The sequence below is a fragment of the Tachypleus tridentatus genome, chromosome 1 (assembly GCF_004210375.1).
Source record: "Tachypleus tridentatus isolate NWPU-2018 chromosome 1, ASM421037v1, whole genome shotgun sequence".
Taxonomy (NCBI): Eukaryota; Metazoa; Arthropoda; class Merostomata; order Xiphosura; family Limulidae; genus Tachypleus; species Tachypleus tridentatus.
This window is the reverse complement of record NC_134825.1, coordinates 180,367,390-180,392,868: the sequence shown is the minus strand read 5'-3', so window position 1 is coordinate 180,392,868 and position 25,479 is coordinate 180,367,390. Positions and strand designations below refer to the sequence as shown.

The window sequence follows — 25,479 nt, the reverse complement described above, 5'->3', positions numbered from 1 at the left end:
TTGTTGATAAATTATTTAACAAAGTACCTTCAGTTCTGGTAGTACTATGTAACTGGGTGAGAAGTCTTACTGTGTTTACTTTAATGTATAAAATTCACATTTCCATTGTAATATTCAGATTATAAACATTATTGTTTTTTGATTGGAAGTAATGTGAAATAATAAATTATTCCAATAGACCTCAACATTTGACAGGATTACAACTTGTTCGTGATCTTTGTGGAGGACAGCTCAAGGGAGGTGAAATCGGGTCAACAGATATATCATTTTACCCCGGACCGGTGAAGTCGGGAGAGTTTGTAGCTAATACAGGCACAGCAGGGTACAAATATTTGTTTTGACATTATGGTTGATAAGTTATATTAAATTAAGGTTGTCACAGATTAATGTTAAACTTGAGTTAGACATTACTCTTATAATTTGTAAAATTAAACAAAGGTTAATATTAAACATGCATGTTATGTACCATGATAGTTGTCACTTTCTAAGACTAAGAGACTTCAAATTACTTCCTAGAGCTCTAAATATGCTGTTTTGAAGTCGTTAAGCTCTCCGAAGCATCTTCATGCTGTGTAAAAGTGAAATGAGATACCTGTTGTGACTTCTTTCAGGAGTATCTGCCTGGTATTGCAGATAGCTTTACCTTGTTTGGTGTTTAGTGTTGAGGCCTCAACTATTACAATCACAGGAGGTACTGACGTTGCTAGTGCTCCCCCGTTTGACCATTACCTACTGGTGAGTGTGTGTGAAGGTCTTGATTTTTGAGCTTGGTAAAAAAACTTAACACTTTCACCTATTTCTTTCCAATATGTTTAGGAGTGTGATGCTGCTATTTCAAGTGGCCTTTCCATGTCTTTTGTTCGGAAAGGGATCAAGTCGACTTTCCCTACGTGGTGGAACAAATGCTGAGATGGCTCCTCAGATAGACTACACACTTATGGTAGGTAAATCTTGTGGAAATGTCAAACGAGCAGTATGCTGGTCAAGAGGAGACAAAATAAGAAAGTGTAAAGTGTGTAGATTAAAAAATGAACTTTTTTCTACAAAAATTAAATGGATATCTGTGGAAGTTTTTTAAAAATTTCACTTTAGATCTGAGTTTGAATTGAAAGTTTTTATCAGTTAAGAAACACTCGTAATAGCTTGGATTATTTGTTAGGGTGCTTATGGTTTATTGTTGAAAAAACTAAAATAGTGTGCAGTTTAAGAGTGAGTGTGTGATAAGCGTAATAATCAAGTCCCTATGTTCTGTCACATGAGAGTAGCTAAAGCATTGGTGGTGGCTACTTTTGTCTGTCTTTCCTCTTTTCTCAGTTAAAAATTCAAAATAATAGATAAAAGTTAGAGGTTAGGTATTAGGAATGTGCTACCTCATACGATAGTAATTTAAAAAATTTTAAAAGTAAGTAGGATATTAAAAGATAGCCATTGAAACATGAAAATTAAAAATTTTATTGTGTCGTAAGGGTTAACAGCATTGAGAGAATATTCAAAGGTAACCATTTAAACGTGAAAAAATAAGACTTGTGCTTAACTGACACAAGAGATACTAATTCAAGGCTCTCATTATATTGTAAGGGTTAACAGCACTGAGAGTAGTTGTGCTGTAAGGGTTAACTGCACTGAGGTTGTGCTGTAGTTAACAGCACTGAGTAGTGCTGTAAGGGTTAACTGCACTGAGGGTAGTTGTGCTGTAAGGGTTAACAGCACTGGGGTAGTTGTAAACTGCACTGAGGGTAGTTGTGCTGTAAGGGTTAACTGCACTGAGGGTAGTTGTGCTGTAAGGGTTAACTGCACTGAGGGTAGTTGTGCTGTAAGGGTTAACTGCACTGAGAGTTTCAACCTAGTAAATTTCTTCTGTCTATCAATCTCTGCCCACCACTAGTACAGTGGTATGTCTCCAGACTTACAACACTAAAAGCAGGGGTTTGATTCCCCTCGGTGGGCTCAGCAGATAGCCCTATGTGGCTTTGCTATAAGAAAACATACACACTATCAATCTCTTATAGATTGAGCCAGGTCATGCTGGAAGGATCAGGTCACACACTATCAATCTCTTGTAGATTGAGCCATGTCACGCTGGAAGGATCAGGTCACACACTATCAATCTCTTGTAGATCTCCATGTCATGCTGGAAGGATCAGGTCACACACTATCAATCTCTTGTAGATTGAGCCATGTCAGGAAGGATCAGGTCACACTATCAATCTCTTGTAGATTGTGCCATGTCATGCTGGAAGGATCAGGTCACACACTATCAATCTCTTGTAGATTGAGCCATGTCATGAAGGATCAGGTCACACACTATCAATCTCTTGTAGGTGCCATGTCATGCTGGAAGGATCAGGTCACACACTATCAATCTCTAGATTGAGCCATGTCATGCTGGAAGGATCATGTTGATCAATATGAAGGTCTTTGGTTATTAATGAAGTGTTTGTGGTTGCTAAACTGTTCTCTGTGAGTAATTTGGATTTGCCCAACTCGTTGAGGGTTACATGAATTGGTAACTTTAGCATGAACAGAATGTTACATTGTGCTGTTTACAGGATACTACGGCGTGTCACTGATGTTACCCTGTACCGTTTACAGTGATACCACATGATAATATACCAGTAATGATAAAAGATCAAGACACACAGTTGTGTGTTGTTTAGCCAAAACAAAACTGCAAATAAGTTATTTTGTTTTACCCACCATTGTGCCACAAGTTAAACAAGATATGTGGCCTGGATGACTAATGTGTTCTAGGTCCCTAATGAATTAATATTACTTGTAGTATTCTTGTCGGTGCTATAAATGTAACATACTTGATCTTGTTATGGTTGTATCCCTATTAACACTTATTTTTGTATTAAATACTGTTTAATAGTGGTATAACATTAATATAAAACCAAAACGTTTAACATTAGCTCAAAAAGAATTTCAGGTTAATATCAGTATTATTTCTGTGCACAAATATAATGCCACATCTAGAATTATATGATGCATGAGTTTTAAAATATCCATATTTATTACTGATTTTGAAAACTGTCATTTTTTATTTTATTATTTTAGTACATTTTCAATATATTGTTTGTTTTAGGTTTTTAAACCTATTTTGGAGAAGTTTGGAGTGAAATTTGACTGTAATATTGTGAGAAGGTAAGTGAAAAGTTGATGTACAATATTAATAATGTTCATAAGAATGTAATGACTATTACTTTACAGTTAATGTACAATATTAATAATGGTCATAAGAATGTAATGATTATTACTCTACAGTTAATGTACAATATTAATAATGTTCATAAGAATGTAATGATTATTACTTTACAGTTAATGTACAATATTAATAATCTTCATAAGAATGTAATGATTATTACTTTAAAGTTAATGTACAATATTAATAATGTTCATAAGAATGTAATGATTATTACTTTACAGTTAATGTACAATATTAATAATCTTCATAAGAATGTAATGATTATTACTTTACAGTTAGTGTACAATATTAATAATGTTCATAAGAATGTAATGATTATTACTTTACAGTTGATGTACAATATTAACAATGTTCATTAGAATGTAATGATTATTACTTAACAGTTGATGTACAATATTAACAATGTTCATAAGAATGTAATGATTATTACTTTACAGTTGATGTACGATATTAACAATGTTCATAAGAATGTAATGATTATTACTTTACAGTTAATGTACAATATTAATAATGTTCATAAGAATGTAATGATTATTACTCTACAGTTAATGTACAATATTAACAATGTTCATAAGAATGTAATGATTATTACTTTAATGTACAATATTAATAATGTTCATAAGAATGTAATGATTATTACTTTACAGTTAATGTACAATATTAATAATGTTCATAAGAATGTAATGATTATTACTCTACAGTTAATGTACAATATTAACAATGTTCATAAGAATGTAATGATTATTACTTTACAGTTAATGTACAATATTAATAATGTTCATAAGAATGTAATGACTATTACTTTACAGTTAATGTACAATATTTATAACGTTCATAAGAATGTAATAATTACACTATGTAACACAAATTTTGTTCCTGGATAGTATGTGTTATTTCCTAATTGCTTATGTTGTAAAAGTACAGAAAATGGCCATTATTCCCTTCAAACTTTGCTTTTGTGATCTGGATAATGAAATTTAGAAATTAATCTATTTGCTATGTAAAATCGGGCAAATTTGCATATTTTCATTTACATAAGGTCTGAATAAAAGAACATATGAATTAAGATTTACATGTATTTATACTAAAGTTATACAAAAATGTTTAGAAGTGAGTAGTTTTTCAAGGTTTGTAACTGTAATGTATATCATTTTCAGCATCAGCCCCGAATATAGTCTCAATCATATTTTGGTTATACGCTCCCAGGTCATAAAAACAAAGTTTGAAGAGAAAAGTAGGTCTTTTCCATTTACTTTAGGCCTAAGCAATTGGGAAATAACACTTTCTGCCCAGGAACAAGAAAAAGTGAAATTTTGTTTTATAGTGTAATAGCATCTCTGACTTACAAAGGAATAAATCCATGACATTAAAAAGTATTGTTTCAGCTTGATATTTAAAAATTAATTAGACACTATGATACATAGTATGTGAATGTATAGTTAACGATAACGTTAGAACATCAGAAGTGGAAGGTTAGGCTTGTGATAATTTACAGAATCGAGGGGCATGTTAAGGTTAGTGAAAACATTAAGGTTAGGTGATTTTTTTTTTACAGCACCAAGATGAGAGGTTAAGGATTCTGTAGAACAGGGCATTATAATCATCCATCTCAGTCATCAACACTTGTTGAGAAATGAAATGCACATACCTGCATACCATAGTGATGTTATATGTAAATGGATAAGACTATGCTGTACTGTGTTGATGAATTATCTTCCACAACAGTCTGTGTAATAAAAGAAATGTTTAAATTTTTGTATTCTGTAGTGTGAACTGCATATATTGTGGTGGTAATATGAGGTCTGCAGATAAATATGAAATTATGGTTACATACTATGGTTGTTTTGAAAACAATAGTGTCATTATTAATCCAGGTTTTCTGCTTGATAGTTACATCAATGGATATAAATGTCATTATTAATCCAAGTTTTCTGCTTGATAATTACATCAATGGATATAAATATCATTATTAATCCAAGTTTTCTGCTTGATAATTACATCAATGGATACAAATTTGTAAGGATTATGTAAAGACATTTACAACCGAGAAGTTGTTGGGGTTCGTGTTGTGACCCCAGGTGTGCTGATAATGGTTGAGTATTTGATAAGTTATGATATCAGGTAAATAGAATATATTAGTTTATTTTCTAAAGGACATTGATTAAGTCAATGACATCTAGGAAGGTCAAAATGTTTTTCCTTATCAATAAAAGTGTTAATACCCATACCAGCCATTCTGAGATACATTTTTATTTCAAGTGGGTTTCTTGTCATCAAGAACAAGTTGTATTTGGGTCTATAGGTATATGATTTTTTAAGTTCACTAAAGTCTTACCTTATAGATTGGAATTTGCCATGAAAAGATAAATTTCTCATGCAAATACTTTGCAGAGGCTGATAAAATAATCAGGGGAACTTTCTTTCATTTGCTTAGACATATTATTGGGTGAAGTGGGTGTACTTAAGTGGTATTTTCAAAAATGGAAGAGGGGGTGGCGCCATCTTGGTTGATTCAGTAAAGATATTAATATCTCCAAAACCTGAACAGATAGGAGATTTTTATCTTATATTCTAGTTTGTCAATATCTGTAATTTGAGTATCTAACTCTTTAATAAACTATAGACTTTGTATTTGGACGTCACAAACATCCAGTTTGAACCAATGCTGCATTCAACATACCATGTGACACAAATATAATTATTTCAGATTTTTTGTATTTTTTAAAGAAATTAACTAATGTATAATACCAAACTTTGAATTATAATTTACAGTTTGATATCAGATGTATCACATACATTCTTAATTTAGTTGTTCAGTAAAGTGTGATCCTACAAATGCAGTGACTTGGTCTTTGACCTACATCAGTAGGGTTAACTTAGATTAATTGAGAATTTTGGAAATATTCCCAAAAACTGAATTGTTTCAAACCTAAATTCTTAACCCAAATTTTTTCTATAATAAGCAGTTAAGCCTGAAATGCTTCACACTGTAATGCTATGTGGAATTTAAACATCTCGTGTTGTAAAAAGGACTCAAGGTCAAACTCATTCATTCTGAAATAGGCTCAAGGTCAAACTGGATCATTCTCTGATATTGGCTCAAGGTTCTCTTTATGTCATTTGTACTTTCATTAGATGTTTCCAAAATTGAGGTTTATGGATACAGTATAAAAAACAAAATTTTTGCCTGTTCCTCCAATATGATCGTACATGTTATGTGACCATTTTAAACTTGTACTGTGTAGTAGAGATAATTTTACACATTTTATGAAAGTACATTTGTCTCTGTTTTTTAGAGGTTATTACCCAAAGGGTGGAGGTCAAGTTCTTGTAAAGACATCTCCTGTGATGTCCTTTTTACAACCTGTGGATATCACTACAGCTGGCCAGGTCACCCGTTTCTCGGGCAGGTCTTTCGTTGCTGGTGTTATCCCAATAAAGGTATGTGAATGCAGCGGATCAGCATAGTATTTTAAATAGTAGGTGCTGCAAGATTGGTCAGCACACTCCAAGTAACAGTGGTAGTGATAGTATTTTAAATAGTAGGTGCTGCAAGATTGGTCAGCACACTCCAAGTAACAGTGGTAGTGATAGTATTTTAAATAGTAGGTGCTGCAACATTGGTCAACACATTCCAAGTAACATAGGTAGTGATAGTATTTTAAATAGTAGGTGCTGCAAGATTGTTCAGCACACTCCAAGTAACAGTGGTAGTGATAGTATTTTATATAGTAGGTGCTGCAAGATTGATCAACACACTCCAAGTAACAGAGGTAGTGATAGTATTTTAAATAGTAGGTGCTGCAAGATTGATCAACACACTCCAAGTAACAGTGGTAGTGATAGTATTTTAAATAGTAGGTGATGCAAGATTGATCAACACACTCCAAGTAACAGTGGTAGTGATAGTATTTTAAATAGTAGGTGCTACAAGATTGATCAACACACTCCAAGTAACAGAGGTAATGATAGTATTTTAAATAGTAGGTGCTGCAAGATTGATCAACACACTCCAAGTAACAGTGGTAGTGATAGTATTTTAAATAGTAGGTGCTGGAAGATTGTTCAACACACTCCAAGTATCAGAGATAGTGATAGTATTTTATACAGTAGGTGCTGCAAGATTGATCAACACACTCCAAGTAACAGTGGTAGTGATAGTATTTTAAATAGTAGGTGCTACAAGATTGATCAACACACTCCATGTAACAGAGGTAGTGATAGTATTTTAAATAGTAGGTCCTGCAAGACTGGTCAACACACTCCAAGTAACATACGTAGTGATAGTATTTTAAATAGTAGGTCCTGCAAGACTGGTCAACACACTCCAAGTAACAGAGGTAGTGATAGTTTTTTAAATAGTAGGTGCTGCAAGATTGATCAGCACATTCCAAGTAACAGAGGTAGTGATAGTATTTTATATAGTAGGTGCTGCAAGATTGATCAACACACTCCAAGTAACAGAGGTAGTGATAGTATTTTAAATAGTAGGTGCTGCGAGATTGATCAACAAACTCCAAGTAACAGAGGTAGTGATAGTATTTTATATAGTAGGTGCTGCGAGATTGGTCAACACATTCCAAGTAACAGAGGTAGTGATAGTATTTTAAATAGTAGGTGCTGCAAGATTGATCAACACTCTCTAAGTAACAGAGGTAGTGATAGTATTTTAAATAGTAGATGCTGCGAGATTGATCAACAAACTCCAAGTAACAGAGGTAGTGATAGTATTTTATATAGTAGGTGCTGCGAGATTGGTCAACACATTCCAAGTAACAGAGGTAGTGATAGTATTTTAAATAGTAGGTGCTGCAAGATTGATCAACACTCTCCAAGTAACAGTGGTAGTGATAGTATTTTAAATAGTAGGTGCTGCAAGATTGATCAACACATTCCAAGTAACAGTGGTAGTGATAGTATTTTAAATAGTAGGTGCTGCAAGATTGATCAACACATTCCAAGTAACAGTGGTAGTGATAGTATTTTAAATAGGTGCTGCAAGATTGATCAGCACACTTTAGAGGCAGTGATAATATTTTAAGTAGTAGGTGCTGCAAGATTGATCAACACATTCCAAGTAACACAGGTAGTGATAGTATTTTAAATAGTAGGTGCTGCAAGATTGTACAGCACACTCCAAGTAACAGAGGTAGTGATAGTATTTTAAATAGTAGGTGCTGCAAGATTGATTAACACACTCCATGTAACAGAGGTAGTGATAGTATTTTAAATACTAGGTGCTGCAAGATTGATCAACACACTCCAAGTAACAGAGGTAGTGATAGTATTTTAAATAGTAGGTGCTGCAAGATTGATCAGCACACTCCAAGTAACAGTGGTAGTGATAGTATTTTAAATAGTAGGTGCTGGAAGATTGATCAACACACTCCAAGTATCAGAGATAGTGATAGTATTTTATACAGTAGGTGCTGCAAGATTGATCAACACACTCCAAGTAACAGAGGTAGTGATAGTATTTTAAATAGTAGGTGCTGCAAGATTGATCAACACACTCCAAGTAACAGAGGTAGTGATAGTATTTTAAATACTAGGTGCTGCAAGATTGATCAACACACTCCAAGTAACAGAGGTAGTGATAGTATTTTAAATAGTAGGTGCTGCAAGATTGATCAACACACTCCAAGTAACAGTGGTAGTGATAGTATTTTAAATAGTAGGTGCTGGAAGATTGTTCAACACACTCCAAGTATCAGAGATAGTGATAGTATTTTATACAGTAGGTGCTGCAAGATTGATCAACACACTCCAAGTAACAGTGGTAGTGATAGTATTTTAAATAGTAGGTGCTACAAGATTGATCAACACACTCCATGTAACAGAGATAGTGATAGTATTTTAAATAGTAGGTCCTGCAAGACTGGTCAACACACTCCAAGTAACATAATGTGTGATAGTATTTTAAATAGTAGGTCCTGCAAGACTGGTCAACACACTCCAAGTAACAGAGGTAGTGATAGTTTTTTAAATAGTAGGTGCTGCAAGATTGATCAGCACATTCCAAGTAACAGAGGTAGTGATAGTATTTTATATAGTAGGTGCTGCAAGATTGATCAACACACTCCAAGTAACAGAGGTAGTGATAGTATTTTAAATAGTAGGTGCTGCGAGATTGATCAACAAACTCCAAGTAACAGAGGTAGTGATAGTATTTTATATAGTAGGTGCTGCAAGATTGGTCAACACATTCCAAGTAACAGAGGTAGTGATAGTATTTTAAATAGTAGGTGCTGCAAGATTGATCAACACTCTCTAAGTAACAGAGGTAGTGATAGTATTTTAAATAGTAGATGCTGCGAGATTGATCAACAAACTCCAAGTAACAGAGGTAGTGATAGTATTTTATATAGTAGGTGCTGCGAGATTGGTCAACACATTCCAAGTAACAGAGGTAGTGATAGTATTTTAAATAGTAGGTGCTGCAAGATTGATCAACACTCTCCAAGTAACAGTGGTAGTGATAGTATTTTAAATAGTAGGTGCTGCAAGATTGATCAACACATTCCAAGTAACAGTGGTAGTGATAGTATTTTAAATAGTAGGTGCTGCAAGATTGATCAACACATTCCAAGTAACAGTGGTAGTGATAGTATTTTAAATAGGTGCTGCAAGATTGATCAGCACACTCCAAGTTAGAGGCAGTGATAATATTTTAAGTAGTAGGTGCTGCAAGATTGATCAACACATTCCAAGTAACACAGGTAGTGATAGTATTTTAAATAGTAGGTGCTGCAAGATTGTACAGCACACTCCAAGTAACAGAGGTAGTGATAGTATTTTAAATAGTAGGTGCTGCAAGATTGATTAACACACTCCATGTAACAGAGGTAGTGATAGTATTTTAAATACTAGGTGCTGCAAGATTGATCAACACACTCCAAGTAACAGAGGTAGTGATAGTATTTTAAATAGTAGGTGCTGCAAGATTGATCAGCACACTCCAAGTAACAGTGGTAGTGATAGTATTTTAAATAGTAGGTGCTGGAAGATTGATCAACACACTCCAAGTATCAGAGATAGTGATAGTATTTTATACAGTAGGTGCTGCAAGATTGATCAACACACTCCAAGTAACAGAGGTAGTGATAGTATTTTAAATAGTAGGTGCTGCAAGATTGATCAGCACACTCCAAGTAACAGTGGTAGTGATAGTATTTTAAATAGTAGGTGCTGCAAGATTGATCAACACACTCCAAGTTACAGAGGTAGTGATAATATTTTAAATAGTAGGTGCTGCAAGATTGATCAACACATTCCAAGTAACAGAGGTAGTGATAGTATTTTAAATAGTAGGTGCTGCAAGATTGTTCAGCACACTCGAAGTAACAGAGGTAGTGATAGTATTTTATATTGTAGGTACTGCAAGATTGTTCAGCACACTCGAAGTAACAGAGGTAGTGATAGTATTTTATATTGTAGGTACTGCAAGATTGATCAACACACTCCAAGTAACAGAGGTAGTGATAGTATTTTAAATAGTAGGTGCTGCAAGATTGATCAGCACACTCCAAGTAACAGTGGTAGTGATAGTATTTTAAATAGTAGGTGCTACAAGATTGATCAACACACTCCAAGTAACAGTGGTAGTGATAGTATTTTAAATAGTAGGTGCTGCAACATTGGTCAACACATTCCAAGTAACAGAGGTAGTGATAGTATTTTAAATAGTAGGTGCTGCAAGATTGGTCAGCACACTCCAAGTAACCGAGGTAGTTATAGTGTTTTAAATAGTAGGTCCTGCAAGATTGGTCAACACATTCCAAGTAACAGAGGTAGTGATAGTATTTTAAATAGTAGGAGCTGCAAGATTGGTCAGCTCGCTCCAAGTAACAGTGGTAGTTATAGTATTTTAAATAGTAGGTGCTGCATGATTGATCAACACACTCCAAATAACAAAAATAATAATAATAGTTTGTGATAGTGAAACTTATAAAAATTAACTTAACTGTAAATTCTCTTTTTCCTTCATACATTTCATGTAATTTGTACACAGCAGCCTAAATCCAGATGCATAAAAATAACATTTCAACTGAAATGGACAGATTAACAGGAATGTGTTAAAAACATCTGCAGTTAACTTGATTTTTATAACAATGTTTAAGCCTTATAGTTTCCAACTTGATTTTTATAACAATGTTTAAGCCTTATAGTTTCCAACTTGATTTTTATAACAATGTTTAAGCCTTATAGTTTCCAGTATTTCTGTGGCTTTTGTCACATAGACTGCTAGTTGAGCACTTTGTAATTGTAACATGTCCTTCAGACATAAAAACAGTTATCTGTCAAATGAGGCAGTGATTTATAATCAATCTTAGAGTCATTTTTGTTTTGTTTTTAAGGTTATTTATGGTTGTTGTGTTTGACATCATTCATATATTATTATCTAAGAAATGCAGGTCACTTACGATCAGGTTTCCACATCTTCTGAGTCTGTAGGCTTGAACTGACAGACTGTTTTATTCAAGTTCTATGTAGAATGACTAGAATACTTGATTAATCTTATTACCAAGTACCTGTGTTTGAGTATGTTTGTTTTCTGTAAGTAAGGTTGCTCATGCTATGTTTGTTTCTGTAAGTAAGGTACCTCATGCTATGTTTGTTTTCTGTAAGTAAGGTTGCTCATGCTATGTTTGTTTTCTGTAAGTAAGGTTGCTCATGCTATGTTTGTTTTCTGTAAGTAAGGTTGCTCATGCTATGTTTGTTTTCTGTAAGTAAGGTTGCTCATGCTATGTTTGTTTTCTGTAAGTAAGGTTGCTCATGCTATGTTTGTTTCTGTGAGTAAGGTAGCTCATGCTATGTTTGTTTCTGTGAGTAAGGTAGCTCATGCTTTGTTTGTTTCTGTGAGTAAGGTAGCTCTTGCTTTGTTTGTTTTCTGTAAGTAAGGTAGCTCATGCTTTGTTTGTTTTCTATAAGTAAGGTAGCTCATGCTATGGCTGATAGTGCATCACGCATTATCCGACAAGTTTATCCTGGTGTTCCTTTCAAGATTGACAGGGTAAAAGAACCATCAGAGGTAGCAGTTGGAAATGGAAGTGGGATCATGTAAGTGTGAGCACTGTTAAAGAGTGATTAATTATTAGCTCAATTCAATAGTTTATGAAATAAACTTAATTTTAAAAATATTTGTAGATTTCACATATTGTTGTTTACATATACTTGTATTGTGACTAATGAGTTTATTGTTTTTATTACAGTATTATTTGTATAAGTTGCTCTGTACTGACAGGACCCTAATTAGGGTTAATTTATTAGTTTTATATTGAAAATTAACAGTTTCATTATATTGATAGGACTCTAATAAAGGTAACATAATCAGTTTTAAATAAAGTCTGATTATACTATACCATCAGGACCCTAATTAGGGATAAAGTATCACTTACTCTTATATAAAAACCTTGTAATTCCAACATATTTTTTATTTCATTACAAGTCTTTTTCATTGTTATGTATATGCTATTTCAATCTGGCTGTGTTGGTTACTTGTCAGGATGTGTGGTCCATTGTTCAAGTTTGCATCAGTTAAACAGTAACCCACCAGTTGTACAGTTAAACAGTAAGACGGTAGTTGAACATCAGTTAAACAGTAACCCAACGGTTGTGCATTGGTTAAACAGTAAGACAGTAGTTGAACATCAGTTAAACAGTAACCCAACGGTTGTACAGTTAAACAGTAAGACAGTAGTTGAACATCAGTTAAACAGTAACCCAATGGTTGTACAGTTAAACAGTAAGACAGTAGTTGAACATCAGTTAAACAGTAACCCAAAGGTTGTGCATTGGTTAAACAGTAACCCCATATTTGGAAATAGAAGTGAATATGTGGTGAAGTTTACATAAATATTAATAATGTAATGGGCATGGTAAGTTTTAGTTTTGTAATGGTTAGATTTTAATAGAAGTATTAATAGAAGTTGTTTACATACACTTGTAATAATTCTTTGTAAATATATGGACATCTGAATTTCAGAATAATGGCGAGACCTCAACGGGCTGTCTGTTAGGAGGGTCGGCTCGGGAAGGAAAGGTAAGGGACTTATTTTAATGATGTAAAATTATTTACACTAGGCCGTGTCTGTCAATAACATTTTAAATTTCAGGACTTACAACATATTGGACACATGGTAATTTGTACTGAAAATTAATAAAAGTTGTTGTGTGAGACTTGCAACATATTGGACACATGGTAATTTGTACTGAAGATTACTAAAAGTTGTTGTGTGAGACTTGCAACATATTGGACACATGGTAATTTGTACTGAAGATTACTAAAAGTTGTTGTGTGAGACTTGCAACATATTGGACACATGGTAATTTGTACTGAAGATTACTAAAAGTTGTTGTGTGAGACTTGCAACATATTGGACACATGGTAATTTGTACTGAAAATTACTAAAAGTTGTGTGAGACTTACAACATATTGGACACATGGTAATTTGTACTGAAAATTACTAAAAGTTGTTGTGTGAGACTTACAACATATTGGACACATGGTAATTTGTACTGAAAATTACTAAAAGTTGTTGTGTGAGACTTACAACATATTGGACACATGGTAATTTGTACTGAAAATTACTAAAAGTTGTTGTGTGAGACTTGCAACATATTGGACACATGGTAATTTGTACTGAAGATTACTAAAAGTTGTTGTGTGAGACTTGCAACATATTGGACACATGGTAATTTGTACTGAAAATTACTAAAAGTTGTGTGAGACTTACAACATATTGGACACATGGTAATTTGTACTGAAAATTACTAAAAGTTGTTGTGTGAGACTTACAACATATTGGACACATGGTAATTTGTACTGAAAATTACTAAAAGTTGTTGTGTGAGACTTACAACATATTGGACACATGGTAATTTGTACTGAAAATTACTAAAAGTTGTTGTGTGAGACTTGCAACATATTGGACACATGGTAATTTGTACTGAAAATTACTAAAAGTTGTTGTGTGAGACTTACAACATATTGGACACATGGTAATTTGTACTGAAAATTAATAAAAGTTGTTGTGTGAGACTTGCAACATATTGGACACATGGTAATTTGTACTGAAGATTACTAAAAGTTGTTGTGTGAGACTTACAACATATTGGACACATGGTAATTTGTACTGAAAATTAATAAAAGTTGTTGTGTGAGACTTGCAACATATTGGACACATGGTAATTTGTACTGAAGATTACTAAAAGTTGTTGTGTGAGACTTGCAACATATTGGACACATGGTAATTTGTACTGAAGATTACTAAAAGTTGTTGTGTGAGACTTGCAACATATTGGACACATGGTAATTTGTACTGAAGATTACTAAAAGTTGTTGTGTGAGACTTGCAACATATTGGACACATGGTAATTTGTACTGAAAATTACTAAAAGTTGTGTGAGACTTACAACATATTGGACACATGGTAATTTGTACTGAAAATTACTAAAAGTTGTTGTGTGAGACTTGCAACATATTGGACACATGGTAATTTGTACTGAAAATTACTAAAAGTTGTTGTGTGAGACTTACAACATATTGGACACATGGTAATTTGTACTGAAAATTACTAAAAGTTGTGTGAGACTTACAACATATTGGACACATGGTAATTTGTACTGAAAATTACTAAAAGTTGTGTGAGACTTACAACATATTGGACACATGGTAATTTGTACTGAAAATTACTAAAAGTTGTGTGAGACTTACAACATATTGGACACATGGTAATTTGTACTGAAAATTACTAAAAGTTGTGTGAGACTTACAACATATTGGACACATGGTAATTTGTACTGAAAATTACTAAAAGTTGTTGTGTGAGACTTACAACATATTGGACACATGGTAATTTGTACTGAAAATTACTAAAAGTTGTTGTGTGAGACTTACAACATATTGGACACATGGTAATTTGTACTGAAAATTACTAAAAGTTGTTGTGTGAGACTTACAACATATTGGACACATGGTAATTTGTACTGAAAATTACTAAAAGTTGTGTGAGACTTACAACATATTGGACACATGGTAATTTGTACTGAAAATTAATAAAAGTTGTTGTGTGAGACTTACAACATATTGGACACATGGTAATTTGTACTGAAAATTAATAAAAGTTGTTGTGTGAGACTTACAACATATTGGACACATGGTAATTTGTACTGAAAATTAATAAAAGTTGTTGTGTGAGACTTACAACATATTGGACACATGGTAATTTGTACTGAAAATTAATAAAAGTTGTTGTGTGAGACTTACAACATATTGGACACATGGTAATTTGTACTGAAAATTAATAAAAGTTGTTGTGTGAGACTTACAACATATTGGACACATGGTAATTTGTACTGAAAATTACTAAAAGTTGTTGTGTGAGACTTACAACATATTGGACACATGGTAATTTGTACTGAAAATTACTAAAAGTTGTTGTGTGAGACTTACAACATATTGGACACATGGTAATTTGTACTGAAAACTACTAAAAGTTGTTGTGTGAGACTTACAACATATTGGACACATGGTAATTTGTACTGAAGATTACTAAAAGTTGTTGTGTGAGACTTACAACATATTGGACACATGGTAATTTGTACTGAAGATTACTAAAAGTTGTTGTGTGAGACTTGCAACATATTGGACACATGGTAATTTGTACTGAAGATTTCTAAAAGTTGTTGTGTGAGACTTGCAACATATTGGACACATGGTAATTTGTACTGAAGATTACTAAAAGTTGTTGTGTGAGACTTGCAACATATTGGACACATGGTAATTTGTACTGAAGATTACTAAAAGTTGTTGTGTGAGACTTGCAACATATTGGACACATGGTAATTTGTACTGAAAATTACTAAAAGTTGTTGTGTGAAATTCCTTTTCATACATTACAGAAAATGATTTTGATTTGTAAGTAGCTTATGTTCTATTTATTTGTCAGGATGCAAGACAGTTGTTGAAAAGTGATTTCATTAGTGAGCTGTTTACATTTTGTTTATTGGTCAAGACCCAAGTCATGTTTGTGAAGACAATTTACAAGGAACATATCTGATTTTTTATTGTGTGTCAAGATGTGTATAGATATTATTTCAGAAGACAGTGGTAGATGTCGCTGCTTTCCTTGAATGTCCATTCACAAGTTTCCTTTTAAAAACTGTTTGTTTTGTGATCCTCGTGGGTTGATTTGCTATTTTGAGATATGTTGTCAGTATTTTTCAACAAGTAATTTGAAGAAAATTGAATAGTCATATTAACATGAAAAATAAACCTTGAGTTAGTGTTGTGTTGATATAATGTTTGGTTAAACATTTTTAGTAAATTTAGTTTCAGAATCAGAAAACTATTACAATTCCACCCTTGTGAGAAAGTGAACATCTAAACTTAATTAAATAATAACAGTTGTTAGATATAGACTACCTTCAATGGATTCTGCACATAATGTTAAAATGACTTTGGATACATTAGTCAGCAAATTGTGAAAATCACAGCTGATACTGAGTCATGATAGAACAGAAAATATGAAAACTATACTTTGTTGTTGTTGTTTAGTATTTCAAAGAAAGTGCAACATTAACAACTATTTACCACTTTTGGGAAGTGTGTAACAACTGATCCTGAGGCAAAATGTTCTCACAGTCATATATAAAAATGTGTTCAGATTATCGTATCTATTGTAGTTAATGGCATTGGAAAACAAAGAAATATGGATCAACTTGGGATACTAGTGCCGTTGTGTAAGAGACCTACAACAAATCGTACCCCATCCTAGTATGAAAAATGTTTTCTAATGCACATAAAGGTTGAAACTATCAATGTGGCCTAAGCATGAACATAGTCAAGAAGGATCCCAGTCTGGAAATGAGAGCAACAGAGTATGGGTTCCTAAAAGTAAGGCTTCCAGTCGGTCTTTTTTTTTCAACTGCCGCACATATCAGGAAGATGGAGAATGATGCAAGTATTTCTGCTGTTCCAAATAAAGACATATAAGCTAAGCTGTCTATGGATTTTTGCTTGATCAGACTGTGAAACTAAAAATCTTCATATTTAAACACTAAATGGTCCATGAGTGGTAAGAGTAATATGCTTTGGACACAGCAGCTGTACTAAAAAGTCTTTCAATAGAGCTCTTACTTCAAGACTAGTGTCAGTATGGGAGGTTTTCAGATATAGCTTGACTGGTTATGGTTACTTGGATTACAATGATGTGGTGAGGGTCCATAATCCTTTTTATGTAATGTATTCAACTCTCTTTGGGAGACTTTACTAAATTCATGTGCATGCTGTTGTTTGAATATATTTTCTCGTGAATTATAGTGATAGTATATAACTATAAGTCATTGTTTGTTTATAAATCTGTTTAGGAGAAAGTGCAGAGAAAGTAGGAGAGGCAGCAGCTAAGGAACTACTTGATGATATCACCAGTGGAGGCTGTGTAGATCACCACCTCCAGGACCAGGTACGACACTTAACAGTTAAGTGTGTGATAACCACAAAGTTCACATTTTGTATGTGTGTTAATTGGTTACTTTTTAAAGAATCATCTAACAAATCTACAGCTATTCATGAGTAGAAGGTTAAGGTATACAGTTTACTCTCCACATAAACACTGCAACACAATGTGTTAAATGTTATACAGTTTACTCTCCACATAAACACTGCAACACAATGTGTTAAGTGTTATACAGTTTACTCTGCACATAAACACTGCAACACAATATGTTAAGTGTATCTTCATAAAATGTTTAGTAAACATTACAATATCTTGTAAAGAAGAATCAGCTTTTATAACAAGGTACATTTTTTATTGAAGATTTATTTGTGAATGAACAAAAGCTCTACTGAGTTATTCTGAGTGAAGCGTGTCTACTGAGTTATTCTGAGTGAAGCGTGTCTACTGAGTTATTCTGAGTGAAGCGTGTCTACTGAGTTATTCTGAGTGAAGCGTGTCTACTGAGTTATTCTGAGTGAAGCATGTCTACTGAGTTATTCTGAGTGAAGCGTGTCTACTGAGTTATTCTGAGTGAAGCGTGTCTACTGAGTTATTCTGAGTGAAGCGTGTCTACTGAGTTATTCTGAGTGAAGCGTGTCTACTGAGTTATTCTGAGTGAAGCGTGTCTACTGAGTTATTCTGAGTGAAGCGTGTCTACTGAGTTATTCTGAGTGAAGCGTGTCTACTGAGTTATTCTGAGTGAAGCGTGTCTACTGAGTTATTCTGAGTGAAGCGTGTCTACTGAGTTATTCTGAGTGAAGCGTGTCTACTGAGTTATTCCGAGTGAAGCGTGTCTCTGAGTTATTCCGGTGAAGCGTGTCTCCTGAGTTATTCCGAGTGAAGTTATTCGTGTCTCTCTGAGTTATTCCGGTGAAGCGTGTCTCCTGAGTTATTCCGGTGAAGCGTGTCTCCTGAGTTATTCCTGAGTGTGAAGCGTGTCTCCTGAGTTATTCCGGTGAAGCGTGTCTCCTGGGTTATTCCTGAGTGAAGCGTGTCTCCTGGGTTATTCCGAGTGAAGCGTGTCTCCTGGGTTATTCCGAGTGAGTGAAGCGTGTCTCCTGGGTTATTCCGAGTGAAGCGTGTCTCCTGGGTTATTCCGAGTGAAGCGTGTCTCCTGGGTTATTCCGAGTGAAGCGTGTCTCCTGGGTTATTCCGGTGAAGCGTGTCTCCTGGGTTATTCCGGTGAAGCGTCTCCTGGGTTATTCCTGGGTCCTGGGTTATTCCGAGTGAAGCGTGTCTCCTGGGTTATTCTGAGTGAAGCGTGTCTCCTGGGTTATTCCGAGTGAAGCGTGTCTCCTGGGTTATTCCGAGTGAAGCGTGTCTCCTGGGTTATTCCGAGTGAAGCGTGTCTACTGAGTTATGAATGAAAAAAAACTTTTCACTCAGCTTTCATGTTTCATTTGCATAACCTCTTAACTGAGTGTTAAGTTTTGTTATCACCTCTTAACTGAGTGTTACGTTTTGTTTTCTTAAAATGTTATATGCTGTCTGTTTATTTTCAATATTTGTTGTGGAATCATCCTTGACAGTCTGAGGTTTGGAACAGTTTAAAACTGATTTTGTTCAGGAATCTAATGTTTCAGAAAATGTAACTTAATAACACAGCACGACAAAAACGTGATAATAGTAAACATTTATTAAATGTTTTGAAATCATCAAAATTCCATCAGCTGTAATCTAGATATAAAGAACAAACAAACAATATTTGTAATTACAACAGAAATATGATATACATAAGTTAACAGTTTGAATATACCAATTATAACATCATCTGTAATCTAGATACACAGAACAAACAAACAATATTTGTAATTACAACAGAAATATGATATACATAAGTTAACAGTTTGAATATACCAATTATAACACGACAAAATAAAAAATTTGGCTCAAAAATTAAAAGTTAAAATAGGGCTAAATGAAGTGAAAGTTGTGTAATATTTATGTATAAATAATGTTTATTTTATAAGAAGTTCAGTATCATGCTTTGCTGTTGAAATAACTTTAAAGTTCAAGAGAGATCAAATGGTCCTGTTTCTGTATTGTACTGATGGATGGTGGAGTTGGAAAGTTTGTTACCTTTCTTTCAGTTTTCATAGGTATGCGTGTCTTCACATGCTTGTATTTTATTGTAACCTTTCTTTCAGTTTTCATAGGTATGCGTGTCTTCACATGCTTGTATTTTATTGTAACCTTTCTTTCAGTTTTTATAGGTATGCTTGTATTTTATTGTAACCTTTCTTTCAGCGTCTTCACATGCTTGTATTTTAAGATGTCGTTTGGTTTCACCAATATAGGAGTCCTTATAATGTTTGAACAATGAGCAATCGGCAAAAGACATTTTAGTCTAAACTTGGGTTTAATAATAACTCAAGTCAGTTTGGGGTTAGTAGCAGTTACACAACTTTTTCAACTGTTGTGAGAAAAGGGAACTCTGTCTTCTAATATATGGTCATCTGGTGTATAAAGGAAGTTTGGGTATCTTGGGTGATATGATAAATACGTTAGTTAAGAATGTGGAAGTTATTTTCTATAAGAAATGCTTAGGGTAGCTGTTTTGAAAGATAGTGTTATCTGTGAAAGTATTTCCCTTGTGAAGGGCTAGATATGAAGAGGTCAGTTTGTAAGCTTTATTTAGTAGGTAGAGAATAAGACTGTTTGAAATGGAAGGATATAAAACTGTTAAACTGAGTGAAGTGACCAGTAAATGTGTTTTAAACTGAGTGAAGTGGACCAGTAAATGTGTTTTAAACTGAGTGAAGTGGACCAGTAAATGTGTTTTAAACTGAGTGAAGTGACCAGTAAATGTGTTTTAAACTGAGTGAAGTGACCAGTAAATGTGTTTTAAACTGAGTGAAGTGACCAGTAAATGTGTTTTAAACTGAGTGAAGTGGACCAGTAAATGTGTTTTAAACTGAGTGCAGTGGACCAGTAAATGTGTTTTAAACTGAGTGCAGTGGACCAGTAAATGTGTTTTAAACTGAGTGAAGTGGACCAGTAAATGTGTTTTAAACTGAGTGAAGTGGACCAGTAAATGTGTTTTAAACTGAGTGAAGTGGACCAGTAAATGTGTTTTAAACTGAGTGCAGTGGACCAGTAAATGTGTTTTAAACTGAGTGCAGTGGACCAGTAAATGTGTTTTAAACTGAGTGCAGTGGACCAGTAAATGTGTTTTAAACTGAGTGCAGTGGACCAGTAAATGTGTTTTAAACTGAGTGCAGTGGACCAGTAAATGTGTTTTAAACTGAGTGCAGTGGACCAGTAAATGTGTTTTAAACTGAGTGCAGTGGACCAGTAAATGTGTTTTAAACTGAGTGCAGTGGACCAGTAAATGTGTTTTAAACTGAGTGCAGTGGACCAGTAAATGTGTTTTAAACTGAGTGCAGTGGACCAGTAAATGTGTTTTAAACTGAGTGCAGTGGACCAGTAAATGTGTTTTAAACTGAGTGCAGTGGACCAGTAAATGTGTTTTAAACTGAGTGCAGTGGACCAGTAAATGTGTTTTACAAAAGATAGAAGTTGAAAAATCAGTAACTTCATGGTTGACAAGAACATCCAATTTCAAGAGTTGGCTGTTAGAGTAACAGTAAAGGATATGACCACAATGGTAGGAAACAAGGCCAGTATTATCAACATACCATCTGTAGGGAACAGGCTTAAAGCTTATAGGATCGTTCACAATACAGTTCTGTCAGTGGTGATAGAGAAAAACATTGGTAAGCTAGCTAGGACCTAGTGGGGAACCCATAGCAACATAAAGGATATTGTTAAAAAAAGTCTTTATTAGAGTTCAAGCATCAATTTTATGTCAGATTTAGAAAGTTCATTAAGAATAATGAATAACTTATTATGTAGTTTTGTGGTCTCATACAAACTTAAATATGAAGGATATGGGAATGTAGGTTTGACAAATTTAGTGATATCTCAGCAAGCAAGTAAGATGTTCCAGCCTCTTGATATCTGTAGTATGTTTTTCTAATTGGTTGAATGTTCTGGAACCCTTGTAAGAGATGAGAAAAGATCTTGTATATGAAACACCACAGTGTTACCAAGTTATACCCCTGTTGTTACCAAGTTATAATCTTCATGGATTTAAGTGTTTCAGATCATTCTTTATGGATTTTGTGTTATGTTTCAGCTTATAATCTTCATGGCTTTAAGTGTTATTTAGTGCTTCAGATCACATTCTTTATGGATTTTGTGTTATGTTTCAGCTTATAATCTTCATGGCTTTAAGTGTTATTTAGTGTTTCAGATCACATTCTTTATGGATTTTGTGTTATGTTTCAGCTTATAATCTTCATGGCTTTGGCAAAGGGTAAATCCAGGATCAAAACTGGTCCAGTAACTTTACATACTGAAACTGCAATCCACGTGGTCCAGTTGTTAACAGAAGTAAGTTGTTGTTCAGTGAGAGTTATCAAATCACTAGTTAATGACAAAAGTAGGAGATAGTGATGTACTGTAGATATTGGTGTTTGTAGATTAGTTGATAGTTAATATGTACAGTTAGTTGATTGTAAGAAACATCAGTACTTGTACAGTTATGGTCAGGGCATCGTTTACTGCATGTGACACAAAGGTTTAGTGTTTTGTATCCAAAATTTATTAAACTACTTTATGTTGTGCCAATTAGAACAGAAAACCTTAGATAATAATAATAAATATTTTAATTGCATATAAATTCTTAGTTCTACACGCTATTTAAAAGAATCTCTAACATGACCACCTGGCTATGTTGTTCCAGGTTGTCGAGGCTCTAAACTCATAATCCAAGGGTATTGGGTTCAAATCCCTGTCACCCCAAACATGCTTGCATTTTCAGCCATGGGGCATTATAATGTACGATCAATCCCACTATTTTTTGGTAAAAGGGTAGCCCAAGAGTTGTCATTGGGTGGTGATGACTAGTTGCCTTCCCTTTAGTCTTACACTACTAAATTAGGGACGGCTAGCACAAATAGCCTTCGAGTAGTTTTGCACAAAATTCAAAACAAACAATATTTTAACCTTTACAAATTACAAAATTAAGTGTAGGTTACTCACTGGATATATCTATATGTATGTATCTATATATGTAAAATAGTATTTGCTCAGGAAAACCATAATTTATAATACGTCTTTCAATTTAGTTTGGTTACAGAGCTATCACAGAAAATCAGACCCTTACTGTTACATCGTCCCTCTCAGGATGTGTTAATAATTCTCTCCTATGTTTAAATATGTATTAACTATAAGCAACAGACAGCCAAAGTTTTAATTTATCAAATGACCTATAGTATGTCATTGCTTTCTGAACAGACCCAACAGTTTCACTTGGAGTGTGACCTTTATTCCCATCTTAAAAATTAATGAGTTGTTTCAGGACATGTGTGACACTCTTGTTGCATAATTAGAAGCCAGAAACAGTGAATGTTGTGGAAGTTGTCTCTTCTTTCCATGTTATTAGTCAATGTTCTTTGTACTATTGTTTAATTTAATAAAATATTTATTGCAGTAGTAACATTAGTATAAAAAAAAGTTGAGTGTTACTGACACCTGACAGCAAAAATAAAATTGGCCAGGTGAGTACTTTATTTGTTGTTTTACATGGACATTATTTAATTATTATTATAAACTAAAATGTAAAGACCAGAAACTTTTTATGTTAAGTAAGGTAAATAATAATGTTAAAATAGTTTCACAAGGTATGCCTCACATGCATGTTTTAAGTAAACCCTGTCTTGTGTAACAACTTGGTCGGGCAACATAGGTGCAAGTTTAACAAGTAATTTCAAATTTTATGGTAGAAATATCAGTTTAGAAATGTTACAAAGGGCAATAAAGCAGTTAAATATAAACAGATGTATACTGTTGTGATGTATGATCTGTTTAAAATAAACAAGTATTGTTTCATGTTACATCTGAAGACATTATAGAAAGGAAAAAGAGGGTAATTTATATTTTTTTGGGTGGTCATGAGGGATAAAATACAAAGTTTTTCTGAAACAAAAAGTTAATATTTATTTAAGAGATTTTTGAAATTATGCAAACAAAATATTCTTAATCTTAAATTTACTTTCCACTTTGACCAGTCATCACTGACACCATATATTTAAATAAAGTTTCAGGAAAAATATTTAATTAAAAATTGTGATTTTTGGTCTCCAAAATATTTTACACTTTACTGAAAGTGAGTTTTCCAAATTTCACGAAGATACGATAAGTGCTTCTATAATTATAGTATCGATGCCACCATGATACATAGTGGTTACTACAAGGTTCTGTAAAACATGGCTGTCTATCCTTATAGAGTTAATACATACAACGAACTGTAAGAGATATCACTTATCATACAGTTATGGCCTGTTATATGTGTAGTTAGGCAGTTAATACATACTGTAATAGATGTCGATACTTACATGTTAATGACATTAAAGTGTAAGACTCTTCCCACCATAGCTGCCTGAGTATATGTTTTATTGAAAGTTCAGTATTGGTATTTCATGGACTAATGTTGTAACAGTATTTGTGAATACAAGTTCATAGTATTAATTTATGAATATCTTATCAAAGCTACTTACATAGATTGGAGCTAATAATTATTGGTAATTAAATATATTGTTTTTGCTTATAAGGATTAGAAAGCATTGTATCATCAGTTGGACACTTTTGCTGTTAACATTATTTTTGGCCATAATCCCAACATCTGTCTTGTTTTGGTCAGTTAGTAAACTAAGGCTATTCTTCAACTCATGTACTCAGTTTTTAATGCAAAATAATGTTTGAAAACATCAAAGATTTAATGGCAATGAACTTAAATATATTCAGCATCAATGATGTTAATAAAAGTGGTTTTAAAATAGAATATACCTAACCTACTGCTTAGGCCTAATTTGTTTTTATTTTTTGTTGTAGGTTATGATTTGATTCCGTAACAATAAATTAAAATTAACATAAAGTTAAGTTTCTTCATTATAAGTACTATCTTAAAAGTGCAAGTCACATGTAATTTTATGTATTGTGTAAAATATTCTCTCTTCATTCTTACAAGGCCAAGTTCAATGTAGTCAAAGATGAAGACCACAAGTCCTGTATCATTGAATGTCAAGGTGTTGGTCTACAACAAAGCAGTGAGTGACAAGATATTGAATGTTATTTCTTTTATCTTCTAATAAAAACCAAAAAATTACAATAAACTGTTTTCATGCCAGGTTGGTTCCCCTATCCTCCCTTTTCAATGTTTTGTGAAAAATAAAAACTTCCAAGGAGGAAGAAGTACATGATTCTACAGGTTATTCTCATGAACTTTGTTTTGTAAATGTAAGAGATATTTATGGAAATAAAACATTGTTTGAAGGCTTAATTTAATAAGAAAACTTTTCAGTATTTTTTGTTATAATGTAAGCGTATTTTGTCTGGAACTGTTTGAAGGTGAAATATAGTTTGTTTTTTTAATAGAAATCTTAAACATTGATTTGTTATTGTAACAATATTAACTTCTGATCACAGTAACCTGTGTACCTAAACATTGATTTGTTATGGTAACAATATTAACTTCTGATCACAGACACTTGTGTACCTAAACATTGATTTGTTATGGTAACAATATTAACTTCTGATCACAGTAACCTGTGTACCTAAACACTGATTTGTTATGGTAACAATATTAACTTCTGATCACACTTGTGTACTTAAACATTGATTTGTTATGGTAACAATATTAACTTCTGATCACAGTAACCTGTGTACCTAAACATTGATTTGTTATGGTAACAATATTAACTTCTGATCACA

The 25,479-nt window shown here is 33.4% G+C and overlaps 1 protein-coding gene across 1 annotated transcript in view; it reads left to right on the top strand.

Annotated features, from left to right (window-relative positions):
• LOC143233788 (RNA 3'-terminal phosphate cyclase-like) overlaps positions 1-25,061 on the top strand; it is a 28,796-nt gene extending 3,735 nt beyond the window's left edge. The window contains exons 3-11 of the mRNA XM_076470460.1: positions 179-322; positions 817-940; positions 3,086-3,144; positions 6,502-6,646; positions 12,141-12,265; positions 17,014-17,102; positions 17,576-17,670; positions 21,994-22,098; positions 24,737-25,061. Of these exons, the coding sequence (XP_076326575.1) occupies positions 179-322; positions 817-940; positions 3,086-3,144; positions 6,502-6,646; positions 12,141-12,265; positions 17,014-17,102; positions 17,576-17,670; positions 21,994-22,098; positions 24,737-24,823 (973 nt within the window). The 3' untranslated portion in view covers positions 24,824-25,061. The remainder of the gene's footprint in view (positions 1-178; positions 323-816; positions 941-3,085; positions 3,145-6,501; positions 6,647-12,140; positions 12,266-17,013; positions 17,103-17,575; positions 17,671-21,993; positions 22,099-24,736) is intronic.
• Positions 25,062-25,479: the final 418 nt, after the last annotated feature.